The sequence below is a fragment of the Hyperolius riggenbachi genome, chromosome 8 (assembly GCF_040937935.1).
Source record: "Hyperolius riggenbachi isolate aHypRig1 chromosome 8, aHypRig1.pri, whole genome shotgun sequence".
NCBI lineage: Eukaryota > Metazoa > Chordata > Amphibia > Anura > Hyperoliidae > Hyperolius > Hyperolius riggenbachi.
This window is the reverse complement of record NC_090653.1, coordinates 24,441,461-24,462,006: the sequence shown is the minus strand read 5'-3', so window position 1 is coordinate 24,462,006 and position 20,546 is coordinate 24,441,461. Positions and strand designations below refer to the sequence as shown.

The 20,546-nt window shown below is 46.9% G+C and overlaps 1 protein-coding gene across 1 annotated transcript; it reads right to left on the bottom strand.

Annotated features, from left to right (window-relative positions):
* Nucleotides 1-15,276: 15,276 nt before the first annotated feature.
* On the bottom strand, nucleotides 15,277-18,035 carry LOC137527204 (zinc finger protein 418-like). Its single transcript, XM_068247708.1, has 4 exons — nucleotides 17,946-18,035; nucleotides 15,859-15,922; nucleotides 15,459-15,750; nucleotides 15,277-15,394 (listed from the first exon to the last, which is right to left on the bottom strand). The coding sequence occupies exons 1-4, from the start codon at nucleotides 18,033-18,035 to the stop codon at nucleotides 15,277-15,279; spliced, it is 564 nt and encodes a 187-aa protein (XP_068103809.1).
* Between the last annotated feature and the right edge of the window lie 2,511 nt (nucleotides 18,036-20,546).

Sequence of the window (20,546 nt, the reverse complement as noted above, 5' to 3'; positions counted from 1 at the left end):
ATGCGGAGTTTGGAAATTAGAGTGCGGAATTAGTCGGAAATAGCAGAATAAACGATAATCGGTAATTTTAAGCCAATCAGAAGACTTGGGATGAATCGGTCAATCAGAGAATGAGGATTTGTAGTGCGGTAATCAGTAGGTGGCATTTTCAGCAAAAAAAAACGGAAATCCGCGGCAATAGGAATATCGTCGGAATAATGCTAAATACCGTCAGGAATAGTGTGGTAGCGGAAATCTGCATCAGCGGAAGGCAGAATTTCTGCGGAATCAGAAACTGTTAGTTCCGACCATCCCTAAAGGTTGTGCAGGCAGTGTGGTAAGGTCAGGCGGGGAGGAGGGGTAAAGTCAGAGGCCAGGCGTGGAGTGTGATGAGCTCAGAGGTCAGGCAGGAAAGGTCAGAGGTCCGGCGGGTAGGAGTGGTAAGATCAGAGGCCAGGCGGGTAGGAGAGGTAAGGTCAGAGGTCAAGCAGGCAGTGTGGTAAGGTCAGGTGGGGAGTGTGGTAAGGTCAGAGGTCTGACGGGGAGGGGTAAGGTCAGAGGTTAGGTAGGCAGTATGGTAAGGTCAGGTGGGAAGTGGGGTAAGGTGAAGTGGGCAGTGTGGTAAGGTCAGAGGTCAGGCGGGGAGGGTGGTAAGGTCAGGTGGGTAGGAGGGGTAAGGTCAGGTGGGGAGTGTGTTTAGGTCAGAGGTCAGGCAGGGAGTGTGGTAAGGTCAGAGATCAGGAAGGGAGTGTGGTAAGGTCAGAGGTCATGCTGGAGAGGTCAGAGGTCAGGCTGGGAGAGGGGTGGAGTAGGAGAGGGACACGGGGTTGGGCAGCAACCGGTTAGGAAGGGTAAGGTCAGAGGTCAGGCAGGGAGTGTGGTAAGATCAGAGGTCAGGCAGGGAGAGTGGTAAGGTCAGAGGTCAGGCAGGGAGTGTGGTAAGGTCAGAGGTCAGGAAGGGAGTGTGGTAAGGTCAGAGGTCAGGCGGGTGAAGGGTGGAGTAAGAGAGGGACCTGGGGTTGGGCAGCAGGCCGGTCAGGAAGGGTAAGATCAGAGATCAGGAAGGGAGTGTGGTAAGGTCAGAGGTCAGGCTGGAAAGGTAAGTGGTCAAGCGGGAAGAGGGTGGAGTAAGAGAGGGACACCGGGGGTGTTGGAGCTGCTCTGGTGGCACAGTGTCCCATTATGGAGCGCTGCTGGCAGCATAAGCCTCCCGGTGTAATGTCTGATTACGCTGCCTCATAGCTGCTCTCCATGGCACACATGCGCAGAAATGACTTCGTCATTCTGCGGAGATCACTTCCTCATTCAACAGAGAGGAGGCAGTACAATCAGACATAGCACAGCTCAGACTGTGCTTCTGCAGAGCTGCCCTCCAATGGTAATTAATCTGCAGCACTTCAGTTTGTAATGCGCTGAAGGCAGAGGCGTATCTGGGCAATATAGCGCCTATGGCAAACACTGAAATTGTGCCCCCCCCCCCCCCACACACACACACAAACACACTTCAGTTAGTTTACTATCAGTACAGGCACAGAGTAGCAGCTTGTACTGGCTGGATAGTGAACTGGTCAAGGGCTCTGCCTCTGACACAGGACACCTGTGTTAGAATCTTGGCTCTTCAAGTTCAGTAAGCTTGATCTACTCGGTAGGAGAACTTGGGCAAGACTCCCTAACACTGCTAGTGCCTATAGTGCGCGTCCTAGTGGCTGCAATTCTGGTGCTTTCAGTCTGCCAGGAGAAAAGCATGATAAAAATGTTCTGTGTCTTGTCTTATACTGTACATACTGGAGGCAGCAGAGATCAGCACACACTGCAGCTAGTTTACTATTAGTACAGACACAGAGTAACAGCTTATACTGTACATACTGGAGGTAGCAGAGATCAGCACACACTGCAGCTAGTTTACTATTAGTACAGCCACAGTGTAACACCTTATACTGTACATACTGGAGGTAGCAGAGATCAGCACACACTGCAGCTAGATTACTATCAGTACAGGCCCAGAGTACCAGCTTATACTGTACATTCTGGAGGTAGCAGAGATCAGCACACACTGCAGCTAGTTTACTATGATTGCTGGCACAGAGTAACACCTTATACTGTACATACTGGAAGTAGCAGAGATCAGCACACTCTGCAGCTAGTTTACTATTAGTACAGCCACAGTGTAAAGGGGCCCATACACCTAACGATTTTCCCACCGATATACAGCCGATTCGATCACAGTGATTAAATAAGCTGTGAAATCGCCGCACACACCGCTGAGAGAACGATCGATTTCCGTCCGAAATCGATCGTTCCCGTCGATTCCCGTCGATCCGTCCTTGCGGAAGATTTTTCTCGATCGCCGTCGGGTCGGGAGTGCGTCGATAGCGGCATTCGAATGCCCGACGACCAACGCAATACAGCGGGTATACATTACCTGCTCCGCCGGCGCGACTCCCCTGGTCCCCGCTGTCTTCTTTCCGCGCTGGGTTCCGGACCGCTGCAGCTATACTGAGAGTGTAATCCAATCAGCCGTCTAGCTGCTCTTCAGTTTCCACATTAATACAGTCACTGCACTTTTTTTTTTTTTTTTAACAGGTGAGACCTATTTTATGTGACATAACTACCAGGAGCAAAGACACTTTTTAGTTGGGATATATTATCGTTATTTAGTATTTATATAGTGCCAACATTTTACATATCGTATATATTGTCTTGACACTCTCTGTCCCGATGACCTGTTACCATGGAGTGTGTGTCCAGTCACAGAGTAAAGTATTGTTTTCCGTGCAGTCAGGGTGAATTCCAAGGGCAAATCACCATAAACGATACCGGAGCCGACTCGCTTATTAGAAATGTGGGGGGACAGGCATGTACAATGAGCTTTCCTGATAACCACCGCTCCCCCGTTCCCCTCCTTTGCCTGCTAAGTTCCCCCCGGCTCGCTGAAGATGCGCAGCACCGCGCCTACCCTGGCCCACCTGTGCGCATCATACAGCACGCAATTGCGGCCAGGAGTCTTGACGTCATGCGCAGAGAGCTCCCAGTTGTGTTCGAGTGCTGTCGGGTGTACGCAGCCGGTCCAGCGTAGGCGTGGTGCTGCCCGGCTCCGGCGACCCAGAAGAGGTTGCCGGTGTTAATTTATCAGGCAAAGGAGGAGAACGGGAGAGCGGTGGGCATCTGGACAGCTCATCGTACAGGCCATCTCCCTCAGTTTCTCATCTTTTTGGCTCTGGCCTCTTGCACACTATATGCGATTGCGATTTTGATGTGGTTTTACATGCAATTCCGATTCCCGATTTTTAATCGGTACTGCATGCTGCGTTTTTGTTTGGAACGGAGCCTTCGAAAAGCCTTTGGGAGCCTGAGTGCTCTTGAAGATGGGCCTCTCTACACTGCGCATGCGCGAGCGGCCACTCACGCGCACTCGTGTGTGCACAGTTTGGAGCCGCCTGTCTTCGGGAGGACTCGGCTCCTGAAGACTTCTGAAGTCCCGCGCAGCAGGGGATTTGAATGAATGGAGGAGCTGCTCCCTGAACGAGAGGACCGGGAGAGGAGAGGAAAAGCTCATTAGGACCCAGAGCCTTCCCTCTCCTAGGGTAAGTATCTGGCTTTGTATTTTAGGGTGGCCACTAACCATCCAATCTTTTTCATCCAATCTTACCATTTCTATGTAATAGAAGGACCTGCCTATAGTATCTGTTCAAGTATAATCACTCAGTTTACTCTTCTACTACATAGATTTGGTAAGATTGGATGAAAAAGATTGGATCGTCAGTGGCCACCCTTAACCCCCGGTTCCCATTGGCTTTAACCACTTCGGGACCGGCCACCTAACCCCCCCTTAAGGACCAGGGCATTTTGCGGTGGAGGGGGTGCGTGCGTTTGGGGGGGGTCGGGCGGCCAAATCCCGTCTGTGGAGTGCTGGGCAGTGTGTCCCCCATGGAGTCAGGTGTCCCCCCTGTAGCTGGAAGCCATCACTCACCTTCCAGGCTCCAGCAATGAGCCGCAGAAGCCACCTCTTCTCCAGCCGGCATCTCCGCTCCAAATGACGCTCAGGTCGGGTCGCGGCTTGATGACGTCATCAAGCCAGGACCCGGCGCTGATGTCAGACGGAGCACAGATGCCGGCGAGAGCGGAGGGGGGCGCCGATCGTCGCTGGAACAGCAGGGAGGTGAGTGGATCCTCTTCTTTTCCCCCCTGCCACCACCGCTGTCATAGTGATCACTATGATCCGACGGCGGTCGTAGTGATCACGTGATCAGCAGCCATACGCGATGGCTGCTGATCACTGAGGGTAGATGCCAGCTGTCATGATATGACAGCTTAATCTCCCCTCTCGGGTGCGCACGAGCGGGAGCGGTTCTTTATCGCAGACGTTGAATCAACGTCCGGTCAGAACAGTACCACCACCTGCCGGACGTTGATTCAACCTACGGCGGTCCCCAATAGGTTAAGTAGATGCCCACCTCGCCACCGCACTCACGTAGTCTAGAGTGTTCTGTGCAGGTGCAGTAGTTCTTCACCTGCGCAGATCATTCCAGATTATGGGAGCGCAATTGTGAGTGACACGGACACGTGCTTGCGCAGGCAATGACGACCTGGCAAGATGGGCATCTGCAACCGAGGGGATCCTGTGGTCATAGCCACGGCGTTCCGCATCTGTTCTCCTCTACCCTTCCAAGACGTTCCCCTTTTGGTTTTCCCTCTTGACCATAACAAGTAGTTATTCCACAGTTGTTGTAGTGCTCTCAGCTGGTGTTTGTACACATACCCTGAGTACGCTGTCAGACATATTCTAATGTTGCAAACAGGTTACTTGTCCCTTCAAAAGGCCACAAAACAATGGCTACTTGTTATCCGTTCCAGCATTTTTATAACAATGACTTTTTTGTGTACAATGTTCATTGCGGCTCCAAAGGTGTGTGAAAATGTAATTGCTGGCTAGACAGTACTTGCAACCTCAAAATACTTTCAAACAATAGTTATGAGAATTTTGATGAATGAAGAAAGCAGACTCCGGCACTCCAATGCAGAGGTAGTTTATTGAAGCACGGTTACAAAAGCAACGAGTTACAAGCCGCCCGCATGTGTCAACAGCTGTTTCGCGTGTAGTCACGCCTCCTCAGGACACCAAGGCTCACCCCTTCCTCCCTCTAGCCCACCTATATACCTGGCCCAGAGGGCGGGCACATTCCACAAAAAGTACACAGAACATTAACCCATTAATGGAGGGGTGTCCAATACACATACAATTCTATACAGATAAAACCCATACAATTACTTTAAAAAAGCAGAGATTTCATTTCTATCGTTAAATCCTAAATTGCCCAGTGCGTTCGTCATTGATATAATAGAGGCCTCCTTACGTAATAACAATTCTTCCTTTGAACCCCCCCCCCCCCCCCCCAGACATATCTGTGATTTTTAAAAGGCCTGCCACTTCCAAACAGTCTGCATCACCCCCATGGCAAGAATTAATATGGTCAATCATGCGGCGTGATCCCACCCCACTTCTGATTGACCTTTTATGCTGCAGAAATCTGTCCTTAAGTGGCTGGGTGGTCTCCCCAATGTAGAATCTCCCACAGGGGCACCAGACGCAATACACCACATACCTGGACCTGCAATTAATAAATTCTTTAATGTGCCATGAAGTGGCCCCTATCTGGACTACCCTGCCCTTCCTCACAAATTTACATGCTGAACAATGACTACAAGGAAAGTTGCCTTCCCATTTTTTCTCTGTCAACCAGTTTGTTAATTTTGATTTAGTTGGCTAATTCGCTCTGGACAAACATCTTTTTAATAGTATTACCTCTTCTAAAGCTCACTCTAGGTGGTTTACCAGCAACAACCTCTTTTAAATGCTCATCTAAAGACAACACGTGCCGAAGGCTCCGTATCACTTGATGAATCTGATTCGACATAGGAGTATAATCAAAAATAAAATTAAATCTCTTCTCTTCGAAATTCCTTCTACTCTTTCTTCTGAGCAATTGAGACCGGGTTACAGATCTGGCTTTATCCAAAGCCTGTTCAATAGACCTATTTTGATACCCTCTTTTTAGGAGGCGATTAGTAAGTTCTGAAGCCCGTGTTTCAAATTCATTCGTATCCGAATTATTCCTCTTGAGTCTGAGGAATTGACCATATGGGATGGCATCCTTCACATGTCTGGGGTGGTAGCTATCATAATGGAGGAGACTATTGGTGGCAGTGGCCTTCCTGTACCCCCTGGTGGTAAGAACCTCATTACCCACCTCTATCATGAGGTCCAGGAACTCCACTTTGGTGTCACCAAAGTTGGCAGTAAACTCCATATTGATGTCATTGGAGTTAATCCACTTTATGAATTCATCAAATTCTCCTTGGCTACCACCCCAGACAATCAGGATGTCATCCACGTATCGTCGCCAAAGTTTAAGGGAATGTCTGAAAGGGTTTATGGGGGCCCAGATTTTCTCGTTTTCCCAAACTGACAAGAACAGGTTAGAATATGTAGGAGCTACCGGGGTCCCCATTGCTGTCCCGGATAACTGTCTATACCAGTCCCCATTAAATTTGAACGTATTGTGCTCCAGTACAAACTTAAGACATTCGCACATAAACTCTACATATTCTTCACTTTTACCAAAGTCATTCAGGATGTTGTGAATTGCGTCCAGCCCCTTCCCATGGGGCATCCTACTGTATAAACTGACAATGTCAATGGTCGCAAGATGGAGACCACCCTGCCACTCAAAGGACTCTATGGCCTGCAAAACATCAACAGTATCCTGCAATAAGGACCTAACAGACCGAAGGCAAGGTCTCAATCTTAAGTACAAAGATTTAGACAGAGTCTCAGTAAGTGAGCCAACCCCGGAGACAATCGGTCTCCCGGGGGGGCTTACTAAGGTTTTATGGACCTTAGGCAGGTAGTACCAAACGGGCAGCCTGAAGAACTCTACAAACAAATCCTCACACATCTTTTTGGACAAAAAACCTGACTCCATCCCCCTACTCAGGAGGTCACGGAGTTCTGTCTTGTCCTTTTCAGTAGGGTTCCCCCTTAATTTTACATATGTGGAGGCATTCCCAAGCTGCCTACTGGCTTCCGCCACATACTTAGTAGTAGGTATCACCACGATATTCCCACCCTTGTCCGCAGGTTTACACACAAGGTCTCCACGAGACTTCAACCAGTTAAGAACAAGTTTTTCTTTCTCAGTGATGTTTGGTCGATCCTCGGGATAGAGGCAAGACCTGACCCCATTCAAAACCTCTTTCTGGAAAATATCCAGGGGGTTCCCAGGGTAGACCGGGGGGGAGAAGGTGGACCTGCGCAGGCGCACAATAGTTATGAGAACACTGTAATTGTTCCTTTGAAGTCTTGTAATTCGAATGTGGAATACACTTATCACCACCTGTAACAATGCCTTGTGCACAAGTGGAGTAATGGTAACCATACATCAGATGACTTGGTGGATGATTGACCATCCAATTATATTATTATAATCGAATTGGATGAAAATCTGTGGCGACAAGAGCATGCACGACTGACAATGCGACTGGCGTATTCTCCCCTAATGTTAAATGTTCCCCCACTGCCCAGTGCAAGTGATACATTACCTATCCGTATCTTCCACTGGCTCCGTTCTCCTGACCATTGCGACCCACGTGGTTGCCTAGTAAGGACGCGCGTGTAATGTCAGATGTCACACACGCGGGCATGGCAGAGGACAAGTGGCAGGCACGGCGGAGAGGTAATGTATAACTTGCAATGGGAGGGTGGGGGACATTTAACATTAGGGGGATATAGTATCACAAGCGAGGTGGCCAGATGCAGTGTCACAAGGCCAATTTGTGATCAATTTCAGCAATGTTACAGTGGCATTTCAGCATGAAATTGACCGGTGATCGGCCTCAGTGTATGGCCAGCTGATCAATCTCTCTCTAATCAGATTCCTAATCAAATTCGGTTACAGAGAGATTTGTATTTTGGTCGGCTCATCATCGCTAGATATATGGTTGCCTTAACCACATAAGGCGGTCCGCCTTCAGTCGATGGGTGGCGGCAAAGGCTGGGCCTAAACGACCGCTGTCAGCCCATCGGCGGCGGCTCTTTATGTGGCAGCTGGCCGGGGATAGCGCGCTGTTATGCGCCCGCATCCGCCGGCAATAGGCTCTGTCCACCCGCGACGTCAACCTGCCGGCCGTTCGTAAGCACCGGCGGGTTGTTAACCCCTCAATCGCCGCATAGTAAGCGTATAATACGCTTTGTAATGTATACAAAGTGTATTATACAGGCTGCCTCCTACCCTGGTGGTCCCAGTGATCGAGGGACCACCAGGGCAGGCTGCAGCCACCCAGCTAAGCACCCAAGCACACTAATCTGCCCCCCCCTGCCCTCTGATCGCCCGCAGCACCCCTCAGACCCCCCCTGCCCATGCCCACCCCCAGACCCCTGTTTGCACCCAATCACCCCCCTAATCACCCATCAATCACTCCCTGTCACTATCTGTCAACGCTATTTTATAGATTAGGTCCTAAACTGCCCCCTGGGGGCTCCTGATCACCCCCCCCCCCACACCCTCAGATCCACCCCGGACCCCCCCCCCCCCCCCCTGTGTACTTGTAACGATTGTGGAACTTTCTCCGTGAGCAGTGCACAACGCGTGCGCTGATACGGCGGAAATCCTCCACAAGCGTATAATTGCAGGCACCCAGCAAAAGGTGCTACGCACCCGTAGAGGGAAATTCCTGTCGACAGATGGTGCTGGGGAGTGCAGAGGAACCAATCCTCTGTACCTCCACAAATGCCAGACAGGAATTGTACGAAGCGCAGAACGCAATCGCAAGAGAAGCTATTGCGAATGAGAACAAGCAAAGGGACAGATTGTATGTGTGTGCGCCAATCTAGTCGCCAACCCCGCGACCGCGCACAAACAGCAGGTACGAAACAGAAACGCAACCGCAAGAAAGGCGATTGCCAGAAGTGACAGAAGGCAGATCAGAACAGAATACGAGGATAGCAAAGACACAGCAAATCATACAATGAGGAGATGCGGAAAATAACAAACGCTAGTTAACCGCGAACACCGCACTCATTCGCAACAGTGCACGCGGTTATGCGCGGTCTCCACGTGATAAGCACAATAGAGACAAGCACGCCTAACTAACCATCGACAGACAAACATGAAACAGAGGATGCGAACACTTGCTTAACGGTTACCTCACCGAGCCTCCAGCAAGCGGTCGTAGCAGACAAGATAGACACACGAAAACAGGGACAAGCGAGAGATAGGATCCACAGCACTAGCGAAAGTGGCTAGTGCGATCCAGGAAGACAGAACAGAAGGATCCACAGCACTAGCGCGAAGCGAGTGCGATCCAGGTACAGAGTAGCAGAACAGAAGGATCCACAGCACCAGCGCAGGATGCTAGTGCGATCCAGGGAGGCAGAACAGAAGGATCCACAGCACTAGCGAAAAGAGGCTAGTGTGATCCAAGGAGACAGAACAGAAGGATCCACAGTGCTAGCGCAAGATGCTAGTGCGATCCAAGTGAGACAGATCAGAAGAGATAGCTGGTAGCAACCGCTGCACCAGCTATACTCCAAGAACGGAGATCAGAACGATTTCCTGTCGACCACCGTTGGGACAGGACAATCGCAACAGACAAACAAAACAGATAAACAATCCTAACTGCACTAGGGAACCTGCCTAGCACAGTTTCCAGGAATTACTCTAAGCTGATCTTCAAACAAAGAGCATGGCTGACACTCTCCAGAGTGTTTCACAGGAAGACTCCTTATGACCAGCCAAGCATTGTGGGAAACACATAGTACTTATAGTACACGCCTCCAATGAATGTGGCCAGGCAATTTGCATGACAACGTATGCAAATTCCTCAGCAAGCACAAGCTGCAAAACTGACAGAAGCTCTTCTTTCCAGAGTCCTGCAGCATGCAAACCTAAACAATGGTCAAAAAGCTGCCTGCCTGCACAGGCAGCTAAGCGGATTCTCACAGTACTGTATACATCTATTCTCCCCTGTAAAATCACCCACTGATCACCTGTCAATCACCCATCAATCACTCCCTGTCACCACCTGTCACTGCCACCCATCAGATCAGACCCTAACCTGCCCCTTGCTGGCATCTGATCACCCACCCACACCATCAGATTGCCTGCAGACCCGCCCTCAGATCGCCTCCGAAGTGCATTGTTTACATCTGTTCTCCCCTCTAATCACCCACTAATCACCCATCAATCACCCCGTCACCACCTGTCACTGCTACCCATCAAATCAGACCCTCATCTGCCCCTTGCGGGCACCCAATCACCCGCCCACACCCTCAGATTGCCCTCAGACACCCCCCCCCCCCCCGTGTACTGTATACATTTATTCTCCCCTGTAAAATCACCCACTGATCACCTCTCAATCACCTGTTAATCACCCATCAATCACCCCCTGTCACTGCCACCCATCAGATCAGACCCTAAACTGCCCCTTGCGGGCATCTGATCACCCACCCGCACCCTCAGATCGCCCGCAGACCCACCCTCAGATCACCTCCAAAGTGCATTGTTTACATCTGTTCTTCCCTCTAATCACCCACTGATCACCCATCAATCACCCATCAATCACCCGCCCACACCCTCAGAACACCCTCAGACCCCCTCCCCCCCCAGACCCCCCCCCCCACCTGTGTACTGTATACATCCATTCTCCCCTGTAATCACCCATTGATCACCTGTCAATCACTTGTCAATAACCCATCAATCACCCCCTGTCACCACCTGTCACTGCCACCCATCAGATCAGACCCTAACCTGCCTCTTACGGGCATCTGATCACCCACCCACACCATCAGATCGCCCGCAGATCCACCCTCACATCACCTCCAAAGTGCATTGTTTAGATCTGTTCTCCTCTAAATCACCCACTGATCACCCATCAATCAACCCCTGTCACCACCTGTCACTGCTACCCATCAGATCAGACCCCTATCTGCCCCCTGGGCACCCAATCACCCACACCCTCAGAACGCCCTCAGACCCCAGCCCTAATCACCTCGCCAGTGCATTGCTTGCATCTATTCTCCCCTCTAATCACACCCTGATCACCTATCAATCACCTGTCACCCCCTGTCACTGCTACCCATCAGATCAGACCCTAAACTGCCCCCTGGGGGCACCCAAACACCCGCCCACACCCTCAGATAACCCTCAGACCCCCTTCCGATCACCTCCCCAGTGCATTGATTGCATCTATTCTCCCCTCTAATCACCCCTAGACACCCATCAATCACCTCCTGTCACCCCCTAGCACTCCTATCCATCAGATCAGGCCCTAATATGCCCCCTGCGGGCTTCTGATCACCCGGCCAAACCCTCACCCGCCCCACCGCAGTGACAGAATTTTTTTTTTCTGATCACTTCTGGTCTCTATGATTTAATTGTGGCTGAGACCAACCGTTCTGCCACACAATACACAACCACCAATCCAAAAAGCTACCATGCCCAGCCTTTTCGGTGGAAACCACTCCAAGTTTCCGAACGTAACATTTTTTGGGGCCTTCTCCTTAACATGGGTCTAGTCAAAAATAATGTATTTAAGGTCTTATTGGTCTACGCACGCAATACATCAAATGCCCATGTTCTCTGCTGCCATGTCCAGGTCACGATTTGAGAACATCCTGCGCTTCCTGCACTTCAGTGCCAATACAACCTGTCATCTAAGAGGCCACCCTGCTTATGACCGGTTCCACAAAATTCGGCCCCTCATAGACCACCTGTCATCAAAATTTGCAGATGCTTATACCCCTGAACAGTCATTTTGAGGCATTTGGTTTCCAGACTACTCCTCACGGTTTTGGGCCCCTAAAATGCCAGGGCAGTATAGGAACCCCAAGTGACCCCATTTTAGAAAGAAGACACCCCAAGATATTCCGTTAGGTGTATGATGAGTTCATAGAAGATTTTATTTTTTGTCACAAGTTAGTATAAAATGACACTTTGTGAAAAAAAAAAACAATAAAAATCAATTTCCGCTAACTTGTGACAAAAAATAAAATCTTCTATGAACTCACCATACTCCTAACGGAATACCTTAGGGTGTCTTCTTTCTAAAATGGGGTCACTTGTGGGGTTCCTATACTGCCCTGGCATTTTAGGGGCCCTAAACTGTGAGTAGTCTAGAAACCAAATGCCTCAAAATGACCTGTGAATAGGACTTTGGGCCCCTTAGTGCACCCAGGCTGTTAAAAAGTGTCACACATGTGGTATCGCCGTACTCAAGAGAAGTAGTATAATGTGTTTTGGAGTGTATTTTTACACATACCCATGCTGGGTGGGAGAAATATCTCTGTAAATGGACAATTGTGTGTAAAAAATTAATAAAAAATTGTCATTTACAGAGATATTTCTCCCACCCAGCATGGGTATGTGTAAAAATACACCCCAAAACACATTATACTACTTTTCCTGAGTACGGCAATACCACATGTGTGGCACTTTTTTGCAGCCTAACTGCGCTAAGGGGCCCAACGTCCTATGAGCACCTTTAGGCTTTACAGGGGTGCTTACAATTTAGCACCCCCCCAAAATGCCAGGACATTAAACACACCCCACAAATTACCCCATTTTGGAAAGTAGACACCCCAAAGTATTCAGAGAGAGGCATAGTGAGTCCGTGGCATATTTCATTTTTTTTTGTCACAAGTTAGCAGAAATGGAATTTTTTTGTTTTTGTTTTATTTTTGTTTCAAAGTGTCATTTTCCGGTAACTTGTGACAAAAAAATAAAATGTTCTATGAACTCACCATGCCTCTTAGTGAATACTTTGGGATGTCTTCTTTCCAAAATGGGGTCATTTGGGGAGTATTTATACTATCCTGGAATTTTAGCACCTCGTGAAACATGACAGGTGGTCAGAAAAGTCAGAGATGCTTCAAAATGGGAAAATTCACTTTTGGCACCATAGTTTGTAAACGCTATAACTTTTACCCAAACCAATAAATATACATTTATTGGATTTTTTCTTATCAAAAACATGTAGCACAATAAATTTGGACAAACCTGTATATAGAAATTTTACTTTATTTGAAAAATGTCAGCACAGAAAGTTAAAAAAAATCATTTTTTTTACAAAATTCCTGTATTTTTTGATGAATATAATAAAAAGTAAAAATCGCAGCAGCAATCAATCAAATAGCACCAAAAGAAAGCTGTATTAGTGGCAAGAAAAGGAGGTAAAAATCATTTAGGTGGTAGGTTGCATGACCGAACAATAAACTGTTAAAGCTGCAGTGGTCTGAATGGAAAGAAAGTGTCTGGTCCTTAAGGGGTAGAAAGACTGTGGTCCTCAAGTGCTTAACGATGGCCAATTTGTTTGCCAAGGTGTTTGTATTTGTGTTTTGTTTTTTTTTTGTTTTTTTATTACTAATGTTTTTGTTTTTTTTTTAACAAATAAAAACACTTCAACCATCTATGTCCGTGTTTCCAAACCTTTTTGAAGTCATTAGTAACAAGACTATGTTTTATTTAAAGCGTTGTGGAAGATGTCAGCATTATATAAATACTAATTAATACTCATAACCCCCAGGCATATCAATGGAAGTGTAAAGGGGGACCAACAGGAAGAGCAAGGGGAGTGGAGCCACAAGACCACCAAGGAGAGCTATCCTCCCCCTACACCATCCTGTGCCACCTACCCTCTCCCCTACACCATACTGTGCCACCTACCCTCCCATGAGGTGCCTGCTACCCTCCTCCTAAACCATACTGTGCCACTTACCCTCTCATGAGGTGCCTGCTACCTTCCCCAACACCGTACTGTACTTCCTTTTTGGCCGGAAGCCTGAAGGGGAATACCGCATAGTAACGCGGTGTTTCCTGAAGGCCTGTTTTTGATGGTGCGGTCGGCGTGCCGCACCGCTGACACCAAAATACAGTGTGAAACCGGCCTGAAAATAATGGAATGCTGTGCATCAAGTTTGTTATCAAATGACGTATAGGTGACTTAACGTAATCAAAATGAGGTGTGGAATACATTTTGATTTGTCTTTCAGCTCGGACCCCTGTCACATAAAAAATAGGAAGGGAAAAACTCAATCCTACATCCCCAAAAAATAAATAAGTATAGGTCAGAAATTATTGTTACCTTGCTTTTGAAATATGTTGCCATGAGGGTGTATTACTGTTGTTTTTTTTACAAATAAGGGTTTGTAATTATTAATAGATTACAACGAGGGAGAAAAACAACATGGAAAACAAATACACCTTTATTTCTAAATACAATAATGTAATTGTACTAGTAACATAACCTAAATGTTGTGATAACCAGGACAAATGGGCAAACAACATGTGTGAGTTTTATCTACAATAGCGTTGTTTAATGAAGACATTGTCATTGTCTTCAATTTTACCCCTTTAAAATGCATAGAAAATAGTAAAAACAAAAAAGAAAAAACCCACAATAACACTAATTTGGCCCTAAAAAACAAAACAAAAACAAGACATAGATCATTTAGGTATGATGAGTACTGTAGTTGGGCGAATGAATGAAAGCAGCGCTGAAATGTGAACAATGAAGTAAATATGTAATGTTCACTAAGGAGATGAAAAATTAAAGGAACGTGCCCAAAAGAGTAACCAAAGAAAATGGCTCCTTTAGTGTTAACTATCCCACTGACCGAAACTGGTTTTAAATGAATAGGCAAATTTGCATGCAAAAACATGCATGCAATTTGACAAATGTTAACACTGCCTAAAGCACAGGTGTGGAGCTCCAGTCCTCGGGGGTGTAAGATCCACTGGCTGCGGAACGCCGAGATCCACGCTGAGGAGCAAGCCTCTGGGTCTCGGCTTGTCTCTGCCATCACTGGAGCGCATGGGGCTCAGTTCCCATTGGATAAGCGGCGGACGCGCTCTCCATATGCGCTCTGTCGCTGTAAACAATGAGTTGGGTTATATGTCAGTCATATGGGCATACAGTCTGACTCATAGCAGGTGACCAGGCAAGCCTGGGGGGCACTTGTCCTGGAAGATTACTGGAAACAATGTTACCAGGTAACTAATAACTCTGCCCCAGTAATCTTCTAGCATATGTACTCTGAGATGATCAGCAAGAAATGAGAGGTTAGGATGAGTCCCCAGCTTGGAGAAAGTCCTGAATGTAGAGCGGGTGACATCTATAGTGTAGTTCCAGCACTGTGAGGCCACGTCATAGCTGCTGCTCTAATAATATGTGCTTCCAGGAGACTTGTGCTTGTTTCCCCATAGCTTCATAAGCTGCCTGACTGTAACTTTCCTCCTGACATGACTAAGGACGCTTTCCTGTGTGACTTCTCTGAAGTTCAATAAAACTGGCTTTCTGAATGAAACATTTCCCACACTCTGAACACAAATAAGGACGCTCTCCTTTGTGTCTCCTGTGATGTCTAAGAAAAACAAATTTCTGACAACCATTTCACCCATGGTTTTTCTGATATGTAGTAAGATTACCTTTCTGACTGAAAGATTTCCCACACTCGACATGAATAAGGACGCTCTCCTTTGTGATGTCTAAGAAAAATACATTTACAAATGAAACATTTCCCACATTCAGAACATGTAAAAGGATGCTCTCCTGTGTGACTTCTCTGATGTATAAAAAGACTACCTTTCTGCGTGAAACATTTCCCACACTCTGCACATGAATGTGGACGCTCTCCTGTGTGAATTCTCTGATGTTTAATAAAATTTGACTTGACACGGGAAGATTTCCCACATTCGGAACATGGATAAGAACACTTTCCTGTGTGATTTCTAACAAGATCAGATTTCTGAGTAAAGCATTTCCCACACTTTGCACATGAGAAAGGACGCTATCCTGTGTGACTTCTCGGATGTATAATAAGACTACCTTTTTGCGTGAAACATTTCCCACACTCTGGACATGAATGTGGACGCTCTCCTGTGTGAATTCTCTGATGTTTAATAAAATTTGATTTGACACGGGAAAATTTTCCACATTCGGAACATGGATAAGATCGCTGTGTGATTTCTTAGATTTCTAACAAGATCAGATTTCTGACTGAAGCATTTCCCACACTTTGCACATGAGAAAGGACGCTATCCTGTGTGAATTCTGTGATGTGTACGTAGACCAGTTTTCAAACACAAACATTTCCCACACTCAGAAGATAAAAAAGGATGGGTATTTGAGCTAACAGGATAGGATCTATCAGAAGATTCCTCAGGATTGGAGAGATGTGGTGATTTGTCCTCATGGTGACGTCTGCTGTGTATATTTTCTGCAATGGAGTTTCCTGCTGGTAAATGTAGTGCGCACCATTATCGTCTGCACCATAATCTGTTGGAGAAATAATAACAGAGAATAGTCATTGTCCTGTCAGCAGTCGTGTGTGTTGCCGTAGCAGTTACAGATAATAAAGTCCAGGTCAGACACAAACTCAATAGATAAAAAGATAAAACCAAGAAAAAAAACACAGCGATCCACTCATAAGGTCCAATGTCATAGAAACAATCACATCAATCAATCCAGTCTAACAATAGAGCAGATGCCTCCCGCCTTGCAGCACATGTAATGTACAGACTGGGAGCCCCAATACACAGCAAGGTGCCACATAGCATCACAGATATACCACCCAACACATCATACCAGTATAGATACATAACTGTAAGTGCTGAAGGGTTAAAGCACTGTGTGCCAAAAGCTATATAAAGGCCACAGACCATCAAATGTTTCCTTCAGCTCTTTTAACCACTTGAGGACCCACCCTTTACCCCCCCCCCCCCTTAAGGACCAGCGCTGTTTTAGGTGATCTGTGCTGGGTGGGCTGTGCAGCCCCCAGCACAGATCAGGGTGCAGGCAGAGCGACCAGATCGCCCCCCTTTTTTCCCCACTAGGGGGATGATGTGCTGGGGGGGTCTGATCGCTCCTGCCTGATGGGTGTTGCGGGGGGGGGGGGGCACCTCAAAGCCCCCCTCCGCGGCGACATTCTCCCCCTCCCTCTCCTATCTGTCTCCTCTGGGGATCGGGGCTGCACAGGACGCTATCCGTCCTGTGCAGCCAGTGACAGGCTGTCCCCTGTCACATGGCGGCGATCCCCGGCCGCTGATTGGCCGGGGATCGCCGATCTGCCTTACGGCGCTGCTGCGCAGCAGCGCCGTACAATGTAAACAAAGCGGATTATTTCCGCTTGTGTTTACATTTAGCCTGCGAGCCGCCATCGGCGGCCCGCAGGCTATTCACGGAGCCCCCCGCCGTGAATTGACAGGAAGCAGCCGCTCGCGCGAGCGGCTGCTTCCTGATTAATCAGCCTGCAGCTGGCGACGCAGTACTGCGTCGCTGGTCCTGCAGCTGCCACTTTGCCGACACGCGGTATGAGTGCGCGGTCGGCAAGTGGTTAAATGCAATCAGTTTTCTTGATTGATTGTTTTGTTTAAAAACCAACACACCATTCAGATATTTTTAGAGACTGATCAGAATTTTGCCACCGCAGCTGATAGATCAGAAGGCTGAAAACATTTTAGGGAATTTAACCTTTTAACAGTTTTTTTCCTCCCCACAAAAGCCAGTTCTGTTTGTATTGTGTTTAAAACCTCTCGAGGACCACAGGCTTACACCCCCAGGTGACCAGGCCATTTTTTACACTTCAGCACTCTGCAGCTTAAACAGTTCGCTGCACAGACATACAACTTATCACCCAAATGAATCTTGCCTCCTTTTCTTGCCACCAACAGAGCTTTCTGTTGGTGGCATCTGATTGTTGCTGCCCACAGAATAACGTGAACTTGAATATCAGGGACTACTACTCCAGTGCATGATCTGGCATTGTGTATGTTACTGCTTATTACCTGCAGTGTGTTGCATGCCAAACCTATTATCATGGTCTGTAATCTTATTTATCATCCAGCACTGTGTAATATATTGGTGCTATATGAATCCAATACACCTGTGAAGTGAAAACCATTTCAGGTGACTACCTCTTGAAGCTCATCAAGAGAATGCCAAGAGTGTGCAAAGCAGTAATCAAAGCAAAAGGTGGCTACTTTGAAGAACCTAGAATATGACATTGTTTCAGCTGTTTCACACTTTTTGGTTATGTACTATATTTCCACATGTGTTAATTCATAGTTTGGATGCCTTCAGTGTGAATCTACAATGTTCATAGTCATGAAAATAAAGAAAACTCTTTGAATGAGAAGGTGTGAAACTTTTGGTCTGTACTGTACCTAATGCGGTACTTTACCAAACTATTATTTTTTACCAAACAGCTCTGAGTGATTTGAAGCCAATGTGAAGGCCGGAGGGATGGTGCACATGGTCTTGTCTGGGGCACCAAATAGGTGGGAAATGGCCCTGGGTGTAAGCACATTGTTACATATGGCAATGGGCAAGGCTGCTTGTTCACCTGGAAGTGGCATCCCTGAGTCACTAGTCCCCATCATGTCACTCTCCTCTGCAGACCGCTGCTTCTCCTTCACATGTCTCTTCATCTCCATCCTCCAGCTTCACATTTGTCACTCCTTCAGCCTAAACACAGAAAATAACACTGTTACAATGCAAGCACTGATGAAGTGAAGTCATTCCATATGGAGTCAATGTTATGTTTACAGCCTCAGTTTCATCTACCTGACGAGGGTGGGGGATGGTGTGATCTTCCTGTGTACAATCCTGGGAATAAAGAGGACCTGTTTATCTCTCCGGTGAGGTTCTGTTACTGGATCCACCTGTAGGGAACAAACACAAGGGTGGGAAAGGCAGAAATATGAGATTCCTCTGTTTCAGCATAAAAGTGATCTCTGCCATGTAGTCCCAGTGACTGCTGTACAGAAGCAGCTTTGTGTTTGGCTGGGGGAGCTCTGCAGTGTATTGCAGCTCACAGATAACTAACCCATGCTCTATAATAAGCTCCTTATTAGATGGGGATTTCCAGTAGCCTACCCTCACAGCACACCTGCAGAGACAGGCCCTGACCAAATCCAGAGGAGGAGCAGCCCTATTTGAGATAAAACAAGGCTGTCACCCTCAACCACACTTTGCAAGACTCAGACACCACTAGCAGTTGTGTCTGAACAAATCTGCTAGACACAAACACACACACACACAGATTTCTGCGCTGAAAGGGATATCTGTCCCTGTCTATGGCAGTTACGACAATGTCACGCACTGCTGTCAAGCAGCACGCATTCAGTCTGGCGTTCACGTCTCTTGGGTCAGCCGCAGGATTTGCTGACATGGTAGTGACACAGTGGTGGCTGCTGCTGGCACATTAGGGGCACTGGGGTGGCTGATGCTGGCACATTAGGGGCACAATTATGCAGGAGAACAGAGGCGCCAAAAGGATAAAAGGAAGCTAAATGAGCTTAAAAACCAAATTCTTGGTAAATAGAGGAGGTAGTGGTGGACTTACCTCCTCCAAGTAGACACACAACGACTGTAGTAAAGACAGTCAATATATTTTATTTATGAACTCCAAGTATGCAATGCGTTTCGCAGGTTTGATCCCGCTTCATCAGGCAATAACAACGGAGCAATAGCTGTAAACAGAGATAATTGGCTCATAACCCATGTGTAGTCATACAGTCATTAAACTGTATAAAAATAAAATATATATAAAAACGTATAACTATAAATAAATATCAAACATTCGAGGTGAAATAGATATTAAAAATTGGGGGTGATTGGGATAAAGACAGTGGAAAAGGTAATTGTGAGCAGTGATGAGCAAAACTGTTAATATTCTTTTCGCATAAAATCTTGCAAAAATTATGTTTAATTCAAATTTCAAGTAAACAATTTTGGGAAAAAATTCCTGTTAACTTGCGCATTTTTTGCGTACATTGCACATTTCCACGAAACAAACACCGATCTTTCGGGCTAGAATAAAAATTATTGTTTTAGACGTTTTGCTCTAAAATATAGTTTTATATGTTTTCACAATAAAATATTGATCTCGTGTATTTTTGCGCTAAAAGCAAAGAATGTAAAAATCCAAGATAAACCTCGAATCAAAAACCGAATTCTCAATGCAAAAATTCACAAGCAATGGAAAAAAATGAAGGTATCATAAGGAAAGAAAGCTGGGACTTACCATATGTGGTCAGTAGAAATTCTGTTGTTTACCAACAACATTATACTAAACAAACGTTACATCGATGACCTGTTTTTTATTTGGAAAGGCGACATCACACTCATCCCTGCATTCACACAATTTCTAAACACAAACAAAGCCGGCCTTCAATTCACCTCACAACATCACCCTGTATCCATCGACTTCCTGGACCTATCGATTTTCACCGAACACACTAAAATCAAAACCAAGACCTTCTTCAAATCCGTCAACAACTACATCCATTTCAATAGCTTTCATCACCGACCTTGGACCCAGAATACACCTTACAGCCAGTTCAGACGCATATACAGAAACTGTACCGATAACCATGATTATATTACACAATCCAAAACACTTACCAAGAAATTTACTGCTCGAAAATACCCGAAAAAACGATACCACATGTGTGACACTTTTTTGCAGCCTAGGTGCGCTAAGGGGCCCAAAGTCCAATGAGTACCTTTAGGAT